This window comes from Bicyclus anynana, chromosome 6, assembly GCF_947172395.1.
Source record: "Bicyclus anynana chromosome 6, ilBicAnyn1.1, whole genome shotgun sequence".
Lineage (NCBI taxonomy): Eukaryota > Metazoa > Arthropoda > Insecta > Lepidoptera > Nymphalidae > Bicyclus > Bicyclus anynana.
Genome location: NC_069088.1, coordinates 17802118 through 17818881, shown reverse-complemented (window position 1 = coordinate 17818881; position 16764 = coordinate 17802118). Strand labels below are relative to the sequence as shown.

General features: G+C 38.8%; 3 protein-coding genes across 4 annotated transcripts in view; 2 read left to right on the top strand and 1 right to left on the bottom strand.

Annotated features, from left to right (window-relative positions):
- Nucleotides 1-338: 338 nt before the first annotated feature.
- On the top strand, nt 339-7099 carry LOC112050222 (glycine N-methyltransferase). The gene is made up of 6 exons (XM_024088437.2): nt 339-484; nt 1219-1433; nt 2873-3000; nt 3544-3803; nt 5229-5344; nt 6157-7099. The coding sequence occupies exons 2-6, from the start codon at nt 1225-1227 to the stop codon at nt 6323-6325; spliced, it is 882 nt and encodes a 293-aa protein (XP_023944205.1). The 5' UTR covers nt 339-484; nt 1219-1224; the 3' UTR covers nt 6326-7099.
- Nucleotides 7100-7251: 152 nt separating this feature from the next.
- On the bottom strand, nt 7252-9849 carry LOC112050223 (protein transport protein Sec61 subunit gamma). Its single transcript, XM_024088438.2, has 3 exons — nt 9686-9849; nt 9492-9589; nt 7252-7935 (listed from the first exon to the last, which is right to left on the bottom strand). Exons 2-3 carry the CDS (start codon nt 9583-9585, stop codon nt 7823-7825), a joined length of 207 nt encoding a protein of 68 aa, XP_023944206.1. The 5' UTR covers nt 9586-9589; nt 9686-9849; the 3' UTR covers nt 7252-7822.
- A 304-nt stretch (nt 9850-10153) lies between these two features.
- LOC112050232 (exocyst complex component 7) overlaps nt 10154-16764 on the top strand; it is a 16320-nt gene continuing 9709 nt past the window's right edge. Inside the window, exons 1-10 of one of the 2 annotated variants that reach the window (XM_024088450.2) lie at nt 10154-10384; nt 10773-10938; nt 11818-11945; nt 12119-12193; nt 12684-12801; nt 13111-13319; nt 14059-14123; nt 14270-14370; nt 15089-15265; nt 15832-16013. In XM_024088450.2, the coding sequence (XP_023944218.2) occupies nt 10337-10384; nt 10773-10938; nt 11818-11945; nt 12119-12193; nt 12684-12801; nt 13111-13319; nt 14059-14123; nt 14270-14370; nt 15089-15265; nt 15832-16013 (1269 nt within the window). In that variant the 5' untranslated portion in view covers nt 10154-10336. The remainder of the gene's footprint in view (nt 10385-10772; nt 10939-11817; nt 11946-12118; nt 12194-12683; nt 12802-13110; nt 13320-14058; nt 14124-14269; nt 14371-15088; nt 15266-15831; nt 16014-16764) is intronic. The other variant, XM_052882181.1, reaches the window with a different exon arrangement.

The following is a 16764-nucleotide window of genomic DNA, read 5'->3' as shown; positions in this document are numbered from 1 at the left end:
ATGTGGGAAATCTCTTTCAAGAGCGAAGGAAATTTAACAGTTGATCTTTTCAAATATATTACTGAAATGTCCCAAAGCTGCTCTAACAGGATCTTACCAAATTTGGCTAGGCAGGGAGAACAACACGAGCAGAGGAGGAGAGTGTTGATCGATCGTCAAGGAATTCCTTAACCCTACATCCTGTAGTCACAAGTCCGGGACTCTGCTCGGTGTTTTTCTCTCTACCACGCGATGGACCCGACACCTGCTTGGTAAATTCATGGAATGCTAAGATACTCGTATCTCATTATAAGTCAGCCTATAGAAGAAAGCAGAGTCATCGTTCATGAAGAGTTCTTCACGTTTGTAATAAAGATCAAACAAAGTCACGCTAAAACACTTGTCGCCTGTACAGTTTCAATGCACGGAGGCACGGCGCGAGCTGTCACTCATTGTATTCAGAGACCGGCAGCCTTTCACGAGAGACGCCTGCATAGTACCTATTGTAAGTGCTTTCCTAAATACGAAAGGATTATTGATTACTTAATAAATATTGTGATATAAAAAAAATTAAATGTCTACGAATAATAGGGAACCTAGAAAATAACGATTTAAACTATGTAGGTACTTACTTATAGTAAAATCTTTAATCTAGATTAGATGAATGTTGTAAATTTTAAACGTTTTCCTGTTTGAACAATTATCTAAGGTTGATTTATTATTTTGCCTTTCATTTAATTACTAAGTAGGTAGGTAATTTTATTGATTTAGTAGATTTTTAAAAAATAACGGTTGTTTTTTTTTAAAAAAAAATTTAACTCTACATGTACCTTGATACCTAGTCATTTACTCGATAAAGTAGTTAGATATTTGGAAATAGGTGGCAAGTAGCAAGATATTTTCCTTCTCCTGGGAATTTTCTTGGTAGGAAACTAAATTTATATTTACTTATTGTCACTTACCTACTCTTAAAAACACTCAACAAGACCATTTCTTGGACAGTAGATATAGGTATGAAAAAGGCTTTTACTGGTACTACTTCCCAGATTATTGACTAGTCTTCCGAATTAGAACAATGGGGCAAACAATAATCCGAGGCACTCTGCTCAAGATAGACTCCGTATTAACGAAACCCAAACAAAACAGGATAGGTTTACACATTACTTTAGGCATACGAACATACCTACCTACTCCTGCTTTGTAGTCTGTGTAAAAATTAGTTTCCTCATTACATTTCAGTAAACAATGTCAGCGGACAAAGTGTTCCACTCCCGCTCGCAAGGCATCCCGTCCGAGGGTGTGAAGGACCAGTACGCGGACGGCAAGGCGGCGAGGGTGTGGAAGAAGTACATAGGGGATAGCAACCAGAGGACGAAGAACTACAGAGACTTCCTCTCCGGCCTGCTGAGGAAACATGGCTGCGAGCGCGTACTGGACGTGGCCTGTGGAACTGGGTATGTTGCTGGGTATGGTAGGTACTTTATAGAATTCTCTATCACACGGTAAAGGGAACAGTGTTGGTAGCGACAGGGGCCAAAAGCGGCTAGATTTCAGAGGCGGCCAATTCATGATAAAAATATTTAGGTTGAAAATGTTCCCCTTAAAAAGTTCTAAACAAGGTATCTATCAAGGTTAACTTACTGTAATCTGGTAAAATGCATTATTTGCGAAGATTTTTTCATCGCGGTCGTCGGCTAGTCTATAGTATGACGTCTGCTGATATAGGGGCGGCTAGTACCTACTTAGGGGCCTAGAGCGGCCAAGACTACATATCCGTCACTACATGCAAGATTAGGTCGGAAACGCGCTCATGTCTAAGTCAAAAGCTCACGAAATAAAATTCTAAAAAAGGTTTTGGATATCCACAGAAAGCGCAGCAGTATTTGTTGTCAGCTTTCGCAGTTTTAGTTGTATTAGAGCCAAAGCTCGCGGAAGTTCTATCGCTTTGTAACTAACAGACCTATTCTCACCTAAGCTCACCTATTTGTGTTCTAGGGACTTTAAAAGTGCCCAGTAAATCGCAGTGGTCATTCGAAAAGGGTAGTTGATCATTATAAACACATAGAGACGTTATTTCACAATTTTTGCGTCGGCTGCAATTTCAATGTGTGACATCAATAAGACCCTGACTGGTATTACGCGTCATCGTACTGATATGAAAAATTACTTGGATGTCTTTGTCGTTGGGTAACAGACCGGACGTAAACCAATGTAGAAAGTATTAAATCGTTTATCGATTCTGTTCTGATGAACCCCAGCCCATACCTAATTTGTATGTAACTATTTTCGTGGGCTTTTAACGATCCTGGCGCAGTTAAGGAACTGCGCCAGGATCGTTAAAAGCCCACGAAAATAATTACATACTCGTACAGGGATAGTAGAAAGCTGCAACATTGCTGCATGATTGACTTCATAGTTTCGGGATAGGTACATTTGATTTTATTATAGATCACAACTATGCGATAATCACTTTTCATCAAAGGTTAAAGGCTAGGTTTATGACGGCGTTTGCTATTTATTATTTTAAATCAAATCTCATATCATTAGCAAATAGCAACACTATGATAAGGAGATGAGTTGATGACCTCACATCTTGTTTATATGACACAATATGCTCTAAGTATCTGAAAATCTGGTGGTTACGCAGCAAAGACAAATACTTAATAGGTGAATAGTATTGTTGTAAATAACATTGAAAAGATTTGCATTTGCTGTGGATGCTTGCCTTGTTAGGTATTTATCGAAAAGGCCACCTAGAGAATGAACATTACTGCCAAATCTTAGCTACTTACTGATAGTTGAAAGAGAAAAGATTTAGGTACCTTTGATTTATTCTTTAACGGTTTTCAAATATTGGATTAGGAACTTACATTAAAGAGAAATGTTGTTACAGAATAGACTCCATGATGCTCCTGGACGAGGGATTCAAGGTGGTATCAGTGGATGCGTCCGACAAGATGCTGAAACACGCGCTGAAGGCGCGCTGGGAAAAGAGGAAAGATCCGCGTTATGACGAGTGGGGTAAGCGTAAGCCAGCGTTTTTCGGATTTGCTTATAACTAACTACGCCATAAAAACAATGCATTAAAAAAGGACTTTCACTTTTTTTACCTACTTAACTACTAATTTTTCAATTTAGGACCTCAATCATCATTAAAATCGTTTGCGTAATTAGAAAAATAAGAAAACCCCTCTATAATGGGGAAAATAATTTAGCTATAGCTAATAATTATAAGCCCTTGTGACGCCTATAATCCAGGATTGTTATCTTTCTGATCAGATCTTGGTCTTATGATGTGTAGAGAGCTTGGCAATTACCGAATCCAACGCAAATATTTGCTTTCTTACGGAAGCTAAATGGAAGTAAAACTTACATTAGTGCTACAATAGCGTCTTATTATTTTAAGAGATATATTATAGAGTCATATTGCAGATTTACGATAGAAATACATGGTTCATTTCTATGGGCTCTACCAGGAATAAAGTTACTGGTACTTACCTAAAATATTTTACTATTTCTTTCTTTTGATACCTAACATTCTAAATATTTGTATGCGACTTTCAGTGATCGAAGAAGCGAGTTGGGAAACCCTACCACAGGACGTGCAAGCGTTCCTCCCCGGCGAGTCGTTCGACGCCGTCATATGCCTCGGGAACTCGTTCGCCCATTTACTGGACGAGTACGAAGACCAGCGGACACAGAAGATGTGCTTGCGGAACTTTGCCAAAGTTCTGAAGCCAGGAGGACTGCTGCTGATAGACCACAGGAACTACGACGCCATGATCGACAGTGGCGCCACTCCTGGACACTCCATTTATTATAATGTAAGTTTCAAATTATCATCAAGTTATCTTAGGGTTCATTTACACGAGCAGCATTTGCCGTCGACTGCAGTTGCTGCTCGTGTAAATAAATCCTTTTTTTTATATTATTATTTACAAATTAGCCCTTGAATACAATCTCACCTGATGGTAAATGATGATGCAGTCTAAGATGGAAGCGGGCTAATTTGTTAGGAGAAGGATGAAAATCCACACCCCTTTTAGTTTCTACACGATGTCGTACCGGAAATCTTTGGGAAATCGCTAAATCGCTTGGCGGTACGTCTTTGTCGGTGCTAACCGGTAACTAACCGCAGCCGAAGCCAGACCAATTTAAGAAAATAATAACCCTTTATACAAGGGGTGTGTAGATACTTCATTCAACTAAGGATAGGTATCTAATTATACTTAAATTAGTAAATTGTTACCTAGGATATTGTTACTAACAACACTAAGAAAATATTCATTCCTCATGTGCTTACATTATTTAATGTTATCGTGTTGTTGACACAAGTCGAAATTACGAGCGATGTAATAGCTCAATCAGTGCTATCACAATATTTATTATATCCGCGGCTCGTATCACTAATATCAAACTATTTAATAAACTTTAGAGTGACCCCGCTAAAGGTCTTGTTTAATGACGTGGAATGATGATTGCTTAAATCGACAGTTTTGTTTTTGCGACATACGTACGAATTGACGACATCTGCTGATAGACGGTTTCAGTTTCAAAAATTCTCTAACAAAAAACAATCTAAATAACTACTAGGTCGATACCTACTGCTAAAATTAGGAAGTACCCCCTTGCAACGGATAGAAACCCCCCCACCCCCAAATTTATGAGAACCTCAACCCACCCTCCATACCCTCCATACCCGATGAAACCCGTGAAAGAAAATTAAAGGTGTTTTCCATTTAGTAAAATGGAAAGTGCATTATCTTGAAGGACCAAAGTGTATGGAGCGTTTCCAAGGGATATTAACGAACACATTTCACGTGCCTACCTCAACTATTGCCTACCCACCAAAACCTTGCAGGCAAACTATAAGACTTCTCGGAAAGTATAGCTGTGTTGTTGCCACGCGCACGTAGTTTATAAAGTAAGTAGGTATGCTACAATCAAGACGCGTGAGGCGACAAGGGAGAGAGGCACGCGCGGGGCAATGCCTTGCCGCTGATACCAAAAATTTTGCATTGCGCATCTTCATGCAGGATGTTCAGAAACGTCTTAGCGTGCGGGCCACAAGAAGCGAGCAGCGACGATTGTAGCGTGTGGCGGCCACCGGCGTCAACCGTGTGTGGCGAGTCTATGTAAAATGTATGAAAATTACAGGAAATATGCCGGTAACGGCGTTTTGTGGTTGTGGCCGGTGGCCCGTATGCGGGAGCCCTAAAGTGTTTATGATTATTATTTCATGATTCTAGTGCCGGTACCCAGTCGACATCAAGACGTCGGTGCTGGTGGTGCGCGGCAAGCCCGAGCTCGTGGCGCTGGACTACTGCATCGACGCCGCCGAAGACGAACTCAACACTGAGAAGAGGTATGCTCTAAAATGCTACCAAATATGTTTAATAGCATAGGATAAGTAGGACTTAACTAGGTTTCTGGCATTTAATCAAATTCAGCATCTTATCTATCTATCATCCTGGGACAAGGACTGCGCGGGGATAATGTCATGCGCGCGGGGCGTCGCTACCCCTCTCTCAGACCGCGCGGACTATCTGGAGTGTTACGAATGTCTTCAAACGTGGTCATTCACGCATGCTAGGCCTACCATACCTACAGATGTTGACTCAAACCTACCTACCCTACGGTTCACGAGGGTGGGTACCAGGTACCTATGAGTCTTGTGTCGGACTATAAAGTACTATACTTTTCTTTTTTCTAAGTTTAAGCTAAAATTCTCAGTGCGGAGTTAGAAACTTGGTCAGTGTTACTTGCATGCTCACAGTACACCCCATGCATCGGAGAGCACGTTAAGCCGTCGGTCTCGTCAAGGTCATTATCGCTAAAATCTGAGTACCTATTCGTTAAATGATTTAACATTTTCACCCTAAGATATCCCGCATTGGATCAGCGTGGTAAGTGTAACCTCCATAGCCCCTTATCTGTAACTAGCTTTCATCCGCGTTGTTCCCGTTCCCGTAGGAGTACCGGGATAATATATATAAGCCTTCCTCGATAAATGGGCTATCTAACACTGAAAGAATTTTTCAAATCGGACCAGTAGTTCCTGAGATTAGCGCGTTCAATCAAACGAACAAACAAAAGGTTTATATATTAGTATAGAAGTATAGATATAAGGGTCCTGGCTCGGTAGTAGGCCGTAAAAAATATATGGTTTGTTTGCAGCGAGTTTCGGTTGTGCTATTACCCGCACAAGCTCGACAGCTTCACGCGCATGCTCGAAGAGGCGTTCGACGGGCGCGCGACGCACCGCATCTTCGCCGACTTCCAGCCGCTGGCGCAGGTCCGCGAGCCTGCCTACTACATACACGTCATGCAGAAGGCCATGGATTGACCCCGACCTTCTCATACCAAAATATTCTAGCCTAAACATCATCATCTCAGCCAATGAAGGTACACTGATAGACGGACTATTTACCCGCTTACATTATTATCCTGAACATAATTTTATCTTATGAAGCTTTAGGTCTAGACAGACCTAAACTTCTATTACCAAAATATTGTAGCCTATATGGCTAATATAGCAAGCGCGCCCCGACTTACGACTGCATTAATGCTTTCCATCGGGCTTAATTGTAGTCAAGCTACATTACCTACATAAAAAAAATACATCAACATCATCTCAGCCGATTGAAGTCCACTGCCAGACCAACCGTTCTCCCTCTATCTTCCTTATTAGTCTAACCGCCAGTCCCATTAATCAATCGCCAATGCACTTTCCTATGCGAGGTCTCCATTCAGGGGCGTAGCTATTGCCGTATCCAATATCCATGATAAGACTACAGGAGCCCCAAAATTAGATAAATGTAATCCACATCACATCTGGTGCTTCCCGGAAAAAATCATATAAAAAATTGCATGTAGTTTCACTTTATAGATGACAAAAGTCAATAAAAGCAGTCCTTTTTTTCCTGGGTTCCTTGTTTGAGACATGGCTGTGTCAATAACTTTTATAGAATCTCATGTCTGATTAAATCAGATTACTTCAGAAAAAATATTAGAAAATATTGTGCATGTACAACCAGGTGTATATTGTGAATAAGCAATGTTATGTTATTACTTGTTATAAATTGTTAGAAATATAAAATAAATATATTTTATCAAGTTATTATGTATTTTTATTGCACCTCAGTAACACCTCAATTAGGATAGATAAAAATATACCCATGGTACGAAAGTACAGCTAATCATTATTAATAAATGTAATAAATATGCATTACGGCATAATATTTTAAAGGGCACAATAAACTAAAACAACTGTTAGAAAATGAAATAATTTATTCTAATAAAATGTATGTAATGATAATAATCTGATAGTATGAGAATTAACTTAACACCAGTCAACACCTGAGAGCTTAACATACACAGACCACAGCTTAGTTATCATACAGTTTGAAAAGTATCATGTTCAATAACTGGTTTAGACAGAAACTCTACACAGTTGACTTTGGCCTTGCTGAGCAATCAATCATAATTTGTAATAATTCAATCTAAATACATTACATCCTTAACACATAAATTGGAGCTGCATTTATGCACAACATAAGCAATATTATAGCAACTGTGTTTTAAAATATGTACATGACGACATTATTATAGAGGCATGCCAGGCTGCTTACTGCAACATCTGATACATAAAAATTAAACATGTTTAGTTACTCTTTTAAACTAACTTTAAGCACAAAGTTTATGCTACAAATGGATACAACAAAAACACTATAAATGGAATATTTGTCAAATGAACCATGAATGAATTAATTTATAGGAATGGGTAAATACTGTATGGTTGCTAAGCTGTGGCAAAAGTTCCTATGCACTAAACTAGCCTAATCTACGAGCCCACAATGATGTTGTTGATGGGAATATGGATGAGCTTCACAAAGAATCCAATGAAGCCCATGATGCAGAAGCCTATTGCTGTAGCTATGGCAATTTTCTGGAATTCTGAAAATAAAAGAAAAACACCATTTTTAATCCTATTTAACAAGACCTTGGGCACCCTTAACTAGGTGGATTGATAACCTCTGGAAAGTGACTGCCTAGCTGCAATTGAATCCAGAATGTCAAGAATTATGTGTGCTGGTGCTGCTTGAAAAAGGTCCATGTTCAACATTGGACACATAGTGAGTAGTGGCTTTTGTAAATAAAGAAGTAAAAAATAATGTGTTTCCTTTGTCATTGATGGACCAAGCAGATGGCTCACTTCATGGTAAGTGAAAAAACAACACATTTGCGTGTGGACACTCTGTAGAATTTATTAGTCTTACAAAATTCAGAAGTTGGGAATTACACTGCTAGTTATCAACCCATATTCAGCTTACTGCTGAGGTCGAGTCTCCTCTCAGAATTTGAGGGGACAGGCCAATAGTCCACCACGCTGGCCCAATGAGGATTGGCAGCCTTCACACATACACACAGATTTAAAAAATTAAATATCATGTGTCTCAAATGGTGAAGGAAATCATGAGGAAACCCACATACATAATACCTGCATATATAATTTGCTTGTGTGAAGTCTGCCAATTACACTGTGCTTTGAGTATATTAATACAGTAGTTAGTCAATATCACTAAATTCAAGCAATAATGGTTAATCAACAAATTAATTTAGTAAGACTCAATAGTTCCACAATTAAGACCAGACCAGACCATAATCAAATCCAAAAGATTAGATTTGATTGGGTTTGATTTGCACATTGGGAATGTTTAATATGGCTTATTTGCTTTTTCTTCAAAAAATGACAAAAAAGAACTAAATATGAATAGTTGCTAAGCTAAAAAACCATCTAAAAAGTTGTTACCTTGAATAGCTATAAGGCAAGTGTGACCACCAAAGACTGCCATCACTTTACCAAAATTATGACCATAAAAGAAACATTATATTCTCCTCTCATAAAAGAGTGGGACTAACTGATTACTTTAACTAACTAACTAGATAGTCTGTGTCATCTATATCTCAATTTATAAATGTGAAAGGTCATTCATCATGAAATCTCAAAACCTCTTGACATACAAAGATGAAATTTGGCAGAGGTAGTTTACAGTTTACAGTTAGTAGTGTTTTTAAATAGCATGGGTACGGTGACAGCTGCCTTATGTCGTTCATAATACGTGCTATTGTCGTGAATCGCGGCAAACTTTTAATAGTGAAATGAACTGTCACCATACCCATCATTTCTGAAAAACACTATAGACATCCACTAAGGGCGGATTTTGCAAGAGGGACGGATTAAGGAGGTCTAAGGGAAGACAAAGTCGGCGTCCACTCGTTAATCAATAATAGTGAAACATTCCTGGATTATCAAATCTTTTAAACTTGTACTAATTTTAATACAAGTTTAAATGGTTTAATATTCAAAGCATGTGTCATTTTGAAAAAGTATGTATTAATGTAATCTTAGTCAATAGCTTTCAATTCAATAACTATTAATACGCTGTACAAAATGTGAAAACACAGTTCTGATATGGTAGGTAGATCATAATTTCTCACGAATTTCTTACCTTTTCTATCGGGTTTTGTACATCTTCTTACTAATCTGATGGAATCTTTTGCGAATTGTTTGCCTGGCTCTACAAATTTTGCGATTTGATCCATTTTTCTACAACAAACGTACACAAGTTAGATTTCAATAAGTTTTGCTATAATTAACAAATGTAACTTTTACACAATTTAACAGACATCTGAATATGCTTACAATAACTTATTTGTTCCCTTAAATTAGCACTAAAATATGTAGATCAAGTAGTTTCTTGCGAATTAATTTTTACAATTTTTACAAGTGAGAGTCAGTAAACGATCGTGGAAGTTGGAACACAAATTGACAAGTCAAAGCCGTAGACGTCAGCCACGTTTCGACGTCGAACGTCACGTCACCAATTTCATTTCGGATACACATACAACTATTTTTCACCGATTGTCTTTCAATGTGTACCATAGCGTACATTATATACAACAGCGCATCATACAAATAATTTAATAGTTAAAATAATATTAAATTCATAATAAATAAAAAACTTTTTGATATATTTTAAACGTATTTTCTACTATTCTTTGATTTTCATCTATATATTTAATCTATGATGTCAGTGTGACAGTGTCAGGTGTCACAGTGACAACTGACAGCTATATTTGACGTTTGAATTTTGAAATTACGAATTGTTGTGTTGTTTAATGTTTTAAATTTTCATTTCTAGCGTAAACGATTTTTAGTTTTTACTTTCTAGATTTTGTCTTTTTACATATAATTATTGTTTAAATTATGTACGATAATTGCTAATCAATAAATAAACCAAACTAATGTTTTACATATTTTTATAAAAATATTCATATTATCTTACTCGCAAAGATGTACGCAGTGGAGAAGAAATTCGAAATTGAAATGAAGTTGAAAAGGGTACTTTCTTATCAATAATACAAATATAATATTCTTTTATTTTAATATAATTTAACGAGTATAATTAATATAATTTAAAGAACATTTCTTTTGGATAAAATAAGGTAATACGCTAAGGGGCGTTGCTCAATGTATTTACGGTATGAGTTAATTATTATAGGTACTCATAGAACGTGAAATTTGGAGTCAAATTTACTATTAACCTATATATATATAAAAATTAATCCATATATCAGAAAATAGGTCATGCCATCACACATACCTATTTTCACTTTATAGTGACTGTCACTAATTGTTATTTGTCTCCTATGATAGTAGGATTGCCTCTGTCCAGATTTCTCTGATCTTAACTGAACTTAGTTATGGATTTATCTATTGATGTAAGCAGGAGATGACTAACATACAAGAGCTGAAAGCAGCAGCCAATCGCAGCTCCACCTTGGCCAGTGATGTGTGCAATGTGCTGGGGGCCTGTGAGCAAAGGCTGCAGCAGTTGGAGACGGCTGTGCTGCCTCTGTACGGAGACACTGCCCGTCTACAGCAGATACATCACAGTAAGATACACTAGGGCAGTGTTCTGCAAACTTTTCGTTAACATACTTCAATGATTGAATAAAATAAAATCAAGAAATGAAGGTACTTTATGAAAAACTACAGTTTATTTAAGAACTTAAGTGTTTTTCATAAATCATGGGTATGTAGACAGGTGCCGGTATGATGATTATAATACATACTATTATTGTTAATCTAGGCAAACTTTCAAGAGTGAAATGAACTGTCACCTGCACCATCCTACATGAAACTGAGGTATTGATTGCTTAACCTGTCCTCCTCCACTGGCAGACTCAAATGTATTGTTACACCAAGGTCCAAGGCCTCAAGGGCTGAGTGGTTAATGGATTACTGACTTGAATATTAGTTAGGTATTGAATTAAATTTTATATTTATTTTATATAAATTTAGAGAAAGCATTAAAATGTTAGCTCATAATATCATTGTGGACTGACCAAATAGGTATTATTTTTTTCTGCAGCACACCAATTATCATATATACACTAATATAGCAACATCATAAGTCACTTTTCTGTATCTGATACCCACAAACAGAGTGGGAAGTGAAGGGGGTAAAGAAAACAAATGCCTGTTTTTGAGCAAATAGAGTATGCATTATAATGATCATAAGCTCCATTTTTATTCACACTTATGGCCAGTTTCACCACCTTTTGATAAGTGTATGATTGTTTTTTGTCTTTGTCAATACTTATGGTTAGATTATCCAACACTTAGGAGGTGATGAAACTGTCCTATACTTTATTTCATTCATGATAAAGCTATGACAATTATGCCCATCAAACATAATCAGATATATTTTTGATATCCCTAAACTTTGGAATACTATTTATTCACATTTGAATTGTGATGTTTGTCAACAGATATGGAGCGTACAGTGACAGCTCTAGACCATGTAATAAACTACTACATGGTGTCCAGAGAGTTGTCAGACCTCATACAGGCCGGCCCACACACGGGGTCCACTGAGTCACTCAACATGTACTTAGAGGTGAACCATATTATATACTAACAATATTCAATAATGGTTATCTTTGACTTTACTGATCAAGTTACACTAAGCTGCTAATTATTGAGTATTAATGTCATTATGTGTGAACATTATGTACTGTAAAATTAGAGTGTTCAAAACAATGTTTAAATGTTTTTTGTTCTATTTCTCAGGCACTGGACAAGTTGGCGGAAGCACAAAATTATTTTAACAAAAATAACCCTCAAAGTGTGGAGTTAGAAAATATTGTAAGTGTTAAAGATTAAAAAGATATTGAATATTATATTTATTTATATTTTGGTTAATTCAGATCAATTTAGAAATCATATCAAAGTAGATAAATTATCAGTTTATCAAGTTAGATACATTTTGACTCTGGCTAGTTTCCACCCTGTGTGAGATATTGATACCAAGATAGTGTATTGTTAAACTGAATGTTAACATTTTATTATTAGTAATACTAGCTGACGCCCATGACTTCTTCCGCGAGAAAATCTGTGTAGGCTTTCAACCCTTTTTTAATTATTTATATAAACCATACAGATAATCATAGCTAACTTACCAAATTCCAAGAGTATAAATGAGATTTTTAATTGTTAATCATAGATATAGCATCTATTTTTAATAATAAACAATTAAAAATCTGGCAATGTAAAAATCAATTTAGTTTACTAATCACAAGTTAGGTACCTGCTTGTGTAATAATTGGAATGAATGAATGAATGAAACGTGTCACAGAACCAGTTGTACAATGCGGGAGTGCTGAAGCTGGAGAGTGCGTTTGAAGAGCTCCTCAGTCGCAACACCCGTCCGCTGTCTCCCACCGCACTCATGGATATGATCGCTTTGGAGGAAGGTATATATACTTTCGAATTATAATTGCATCACTAAAAGACCACATGAAATAAATGAATTTGTTTTTACCCGACTGCGTCAGAAGGAGGGTAATGTTTTGCGTGCGTATAGGTGTATGTATGTCCATTTCTTTGGCACGCCCTACAGCCGAAACGGCTTGACGGTTTTTGACATAGAGGTGTCATTTGTCAGAACTTTATGTAGATATTGTGATACTTGTTTTGCTCTTTTTAGTTCATCCCGCTTAAGCAGTCGGGTTTTTTGTTTTTATAATAATGTGTTGACACAACGCTTGCACCGCCGTGCGCAGACTCGAGCGCGGACAGCGTGAGCGTGAGCGGCAGCAGCTCGTCCAGCGGCGGCGCGGAGGCCATGCGCGCGGCGGCGGCCTGGCTCAGCGCCGCCGGCCGCGCGCCCGCCGCGCCGCTCGTGGCCGTGCGCGCGCCCGCCGCGCTCGCCTCGCTGCAGGCCTTCCGGGACTACCTGCGCTCGCGCTCCATGGCCGCCTCGCCGCTCATGGTACGTCACGGCACTCACATTAAAATAAATAAATAAATATACTTAAACAATACACATCACTATCTAGCCCCAAAGTAAGCATACAGAGTAGCTTGTGTAATGGGTACTAAGATAGTTGATATTATAATATTCATATACATTTATATACTACATATAAATACTTATATAATGTATAAATACACACAGACACTGGAAAACACCCATGCTCATCACACAAATCTTTTCCAGTTGTGGGAATCGAACCCACGACCGTGGATGCAGAAAGCAGGGTCACTACCCACTGCGCCACGCGGCCACATTGACACTGACACTGATACGACACTGGCGCATTGACAATCCGAAGCAAATGAATGTCCCTGGCAGAACTCTAACATGCGACCAACGACTATCTCGTAAAGTGAAAAAGACAATATGGCTGTTAGCCAAAAGATGAGAGCGATAGAGCGGTACTTCTGGTTGCACCGCTATTAGGCTGACAGAGAGACAAATGTCGCCGGTGACGACTTTGATATGGCTCACGTGGTGTTTAGTGGAAGAGTTGTTGTCTCTAACAGAGCAATATTTCACAGAAAAATTCAAGGAACACATCCTATAAGGGTATTGTCCGTGAAGTTCTAGCAAAGTTATAAAATTTACATTCACCAGCAACCGTTTATTATATTCCGTACAATATTTTGTTTGATTGATTTAATGCCCACATTTATTTAGATTTGTTACTACGGTCTTCCTTGTATTACAGAGAACTAAGAACATGCTGAACCGCGCAGACAGCACACAACGGAGAACTAGCAAAATACAAAAAGTGTGAGTGCTATTTTTTTTTTAATATTTCATTGAACATTACAAAATTACTGAATTCATTTTTGATGCAGTTACCTTAACCTTCTCTTAGCTACATAGTGTTTACTACTACTACTCGCTTTTACTGATAACATTGTAATTGTAATCAGGTTGGAGAAGCGCGCCATAAACATAATGATGAAGGCGTCCCAGACCCTGGAGCAGTCCACGGGGCTGGCCATCGGGCCGCGCCGCTCCATCAGCGACGCGTGTGAGTACTACACCGCTGACATACTCGTGGCCCCCTCTCTTACAGTAAACATATTATGATGAAGGCGTCACAGACCCTGACTTGGAGTTGTGAATGTGTTACGAAAATTATAATCGGACTTTTAAGATGCATGCTATCATCTACAGGTATAATAAAACAGTGTTTGTTGTTTTCAACTACTAGTAGGTGGCGTTCGCAGAGAACTTTGAAAATCCCTTTTTGCAATTTCAAGAACCTGTTGTGATGCAGTTATTGCTGAGGCTAGCGCTTTATTTTTCATTTTTGATAGAAGTTTAACTTTAGTCGAGTGGTCCAAAGCACACTCATCTTTGTGTTGAAAATTATTATTTAATTAGTGGACCCGATCAAGATTCGCTTCAACTCATTCCCCATTCTCATCCCTATCCTATTCTACTCCCACCCCACACCTACCGTATTCTACCCCTAACTAACCAAGCTACCTCTACTCTATACTTAGCCTACTCCTACCTTCAAATTGCCTTTTAAGTATTACTATGAATCGTATGTAAGGGAGTATAGAAAATATGTTAGGGTGGACAACTCTTATCACTTAGGGCTTTGAAAAATAGATAGTAACCTTCAGACTTGCTGAATATGCAAAAAAAATTTCATGACCATTGGTCAAGTCGTTTCAATCAATTCTAATATATGACATGAGAATTTCATATATTAGATATTCGGAATCCATATTGAACAGATTCCGAAGAGTGCACGGAGGCGGTGGACGAGCGCGAGGCGGAGGCGTGCGGCAGCCTGGCGGCGGCGCTGTGTCGGCTGGCGCGCCGCGAGCAGCGCCACGCGCTCGGCCTGGTGCCGCTGCCGCGCCTGCCCGCGCTGCTGGCCGCCATCATGAAGGACTGCCTCGCGCTGCTGGGTGACTTGCTTTTCAATAAAACTTCTCTTGGCATGCTTAGGCTGGTGAATGCGTTACAAAAAGTGTAACGTTCTGTAAATTCTTGAAACAGTTTTACTTCAGTCGTGTTTATAGCACACTCCTTTGTTTTCATATACAGAAGGAAAAATCTTTATGGACACTTAGCTGAGTTAGGTAACGCTGGACTTTTACTGGCTAAAACCGCTGCAGTCGCCCTGTTATCCTGGGTCTTTTAGCCTAATATGACAACCATTCTTGTCTATTTCTGTCTTTCTCTTTTTATATTTCTTTCTTCCTACTGGGTGCTGGCGCAAGTTACAAGTAGCGACAAAATCTAGCGCTGACCGGTATTGAGTCTAAAACCAAAGTATTATGTGAGGATGAAGGGTGAGCTTGCGCCGTACCACGTATTGATAAGACACCTGCGATCTTCCAGTTCGTGCGCGTAACAGTATTGATGCGCAGCGATCACCTCCACGTGTCGTTCAGCGCTAGACTTACTCGCCGCTGCTCGTAACTCGGACCAGTCGGTCAGTCCACTGCGCTGTAACAGTGTGCCCCCGCAGCGTCGGAGGTGGAGCGCGTGTGCACGCGCTGCAGGAAGGCGGCGGCGCGCTGCGGCGCGGGCGCGGCGGCGGTGTGGTCGCTGCACGCGCGCCTGCAGCGCCTGCAGCCCGACATGCAGCGCGCGCTGCACCCTGCCTCCCCTGCGCCTTACGCCGCGCTGCTCAACACGTGCCAGCACCACGTGCGTACACACTTCCCATCCGCACATACACAAACACTTCAAGCAACACTGTTGTGCCCCTTTATAATTTTCTTTTTTTATATGCTATATCGGAAATATCGGAAAGAATCGTTGCAGGAGTAAGAAATTTCAAAATGGTGGCCTTTTTTTTTAAATTTTGAGTTCAGAATCTGTTTTCGCCATTCATGCAATGCCTAGATATCGATTTCGAAATAAATCGGTGCAGGAATAAGAATTTTGAAAATGGCGGCCTAGTTTAAATTTATACTTTAAAATCAGTTTTCGCCATTCATGCAATGCTCAAATATCAATTTTGAACGAAATCGGTGCAAGTTCTTCATTAGTGCTGCGCTCTTATTGATCTTAGCGCGATAAATAAAGCACTGAAAGAATTTTTCAAATCGGACAAGTAGTTCCTTAGATTAGCGCGTTCAAGCAAACTAACAAACTATTCAGCTTTATAATATTAGTGTAGATAGTGTATACATTTGTTTATTTATAATGGTTCTTAATAATGAAAAACTCATCTACTTCATTCGACTTTTTTATTTCTATATTACACCAGTAAAAGTAATTTTATATTGTAGGTAATCAAAAACGATTTCAACTCGTATTTTAACTCGTAAACACAAGGGAGGATTCCCTTAAAAGTTATTTTGTCACACACTAAAGATGTCAGTTTTGAAATAACCACATCATGGATTAATCGTTTTACACACAACCAACGACTTAGTCCTTTAAAAAAATCTTG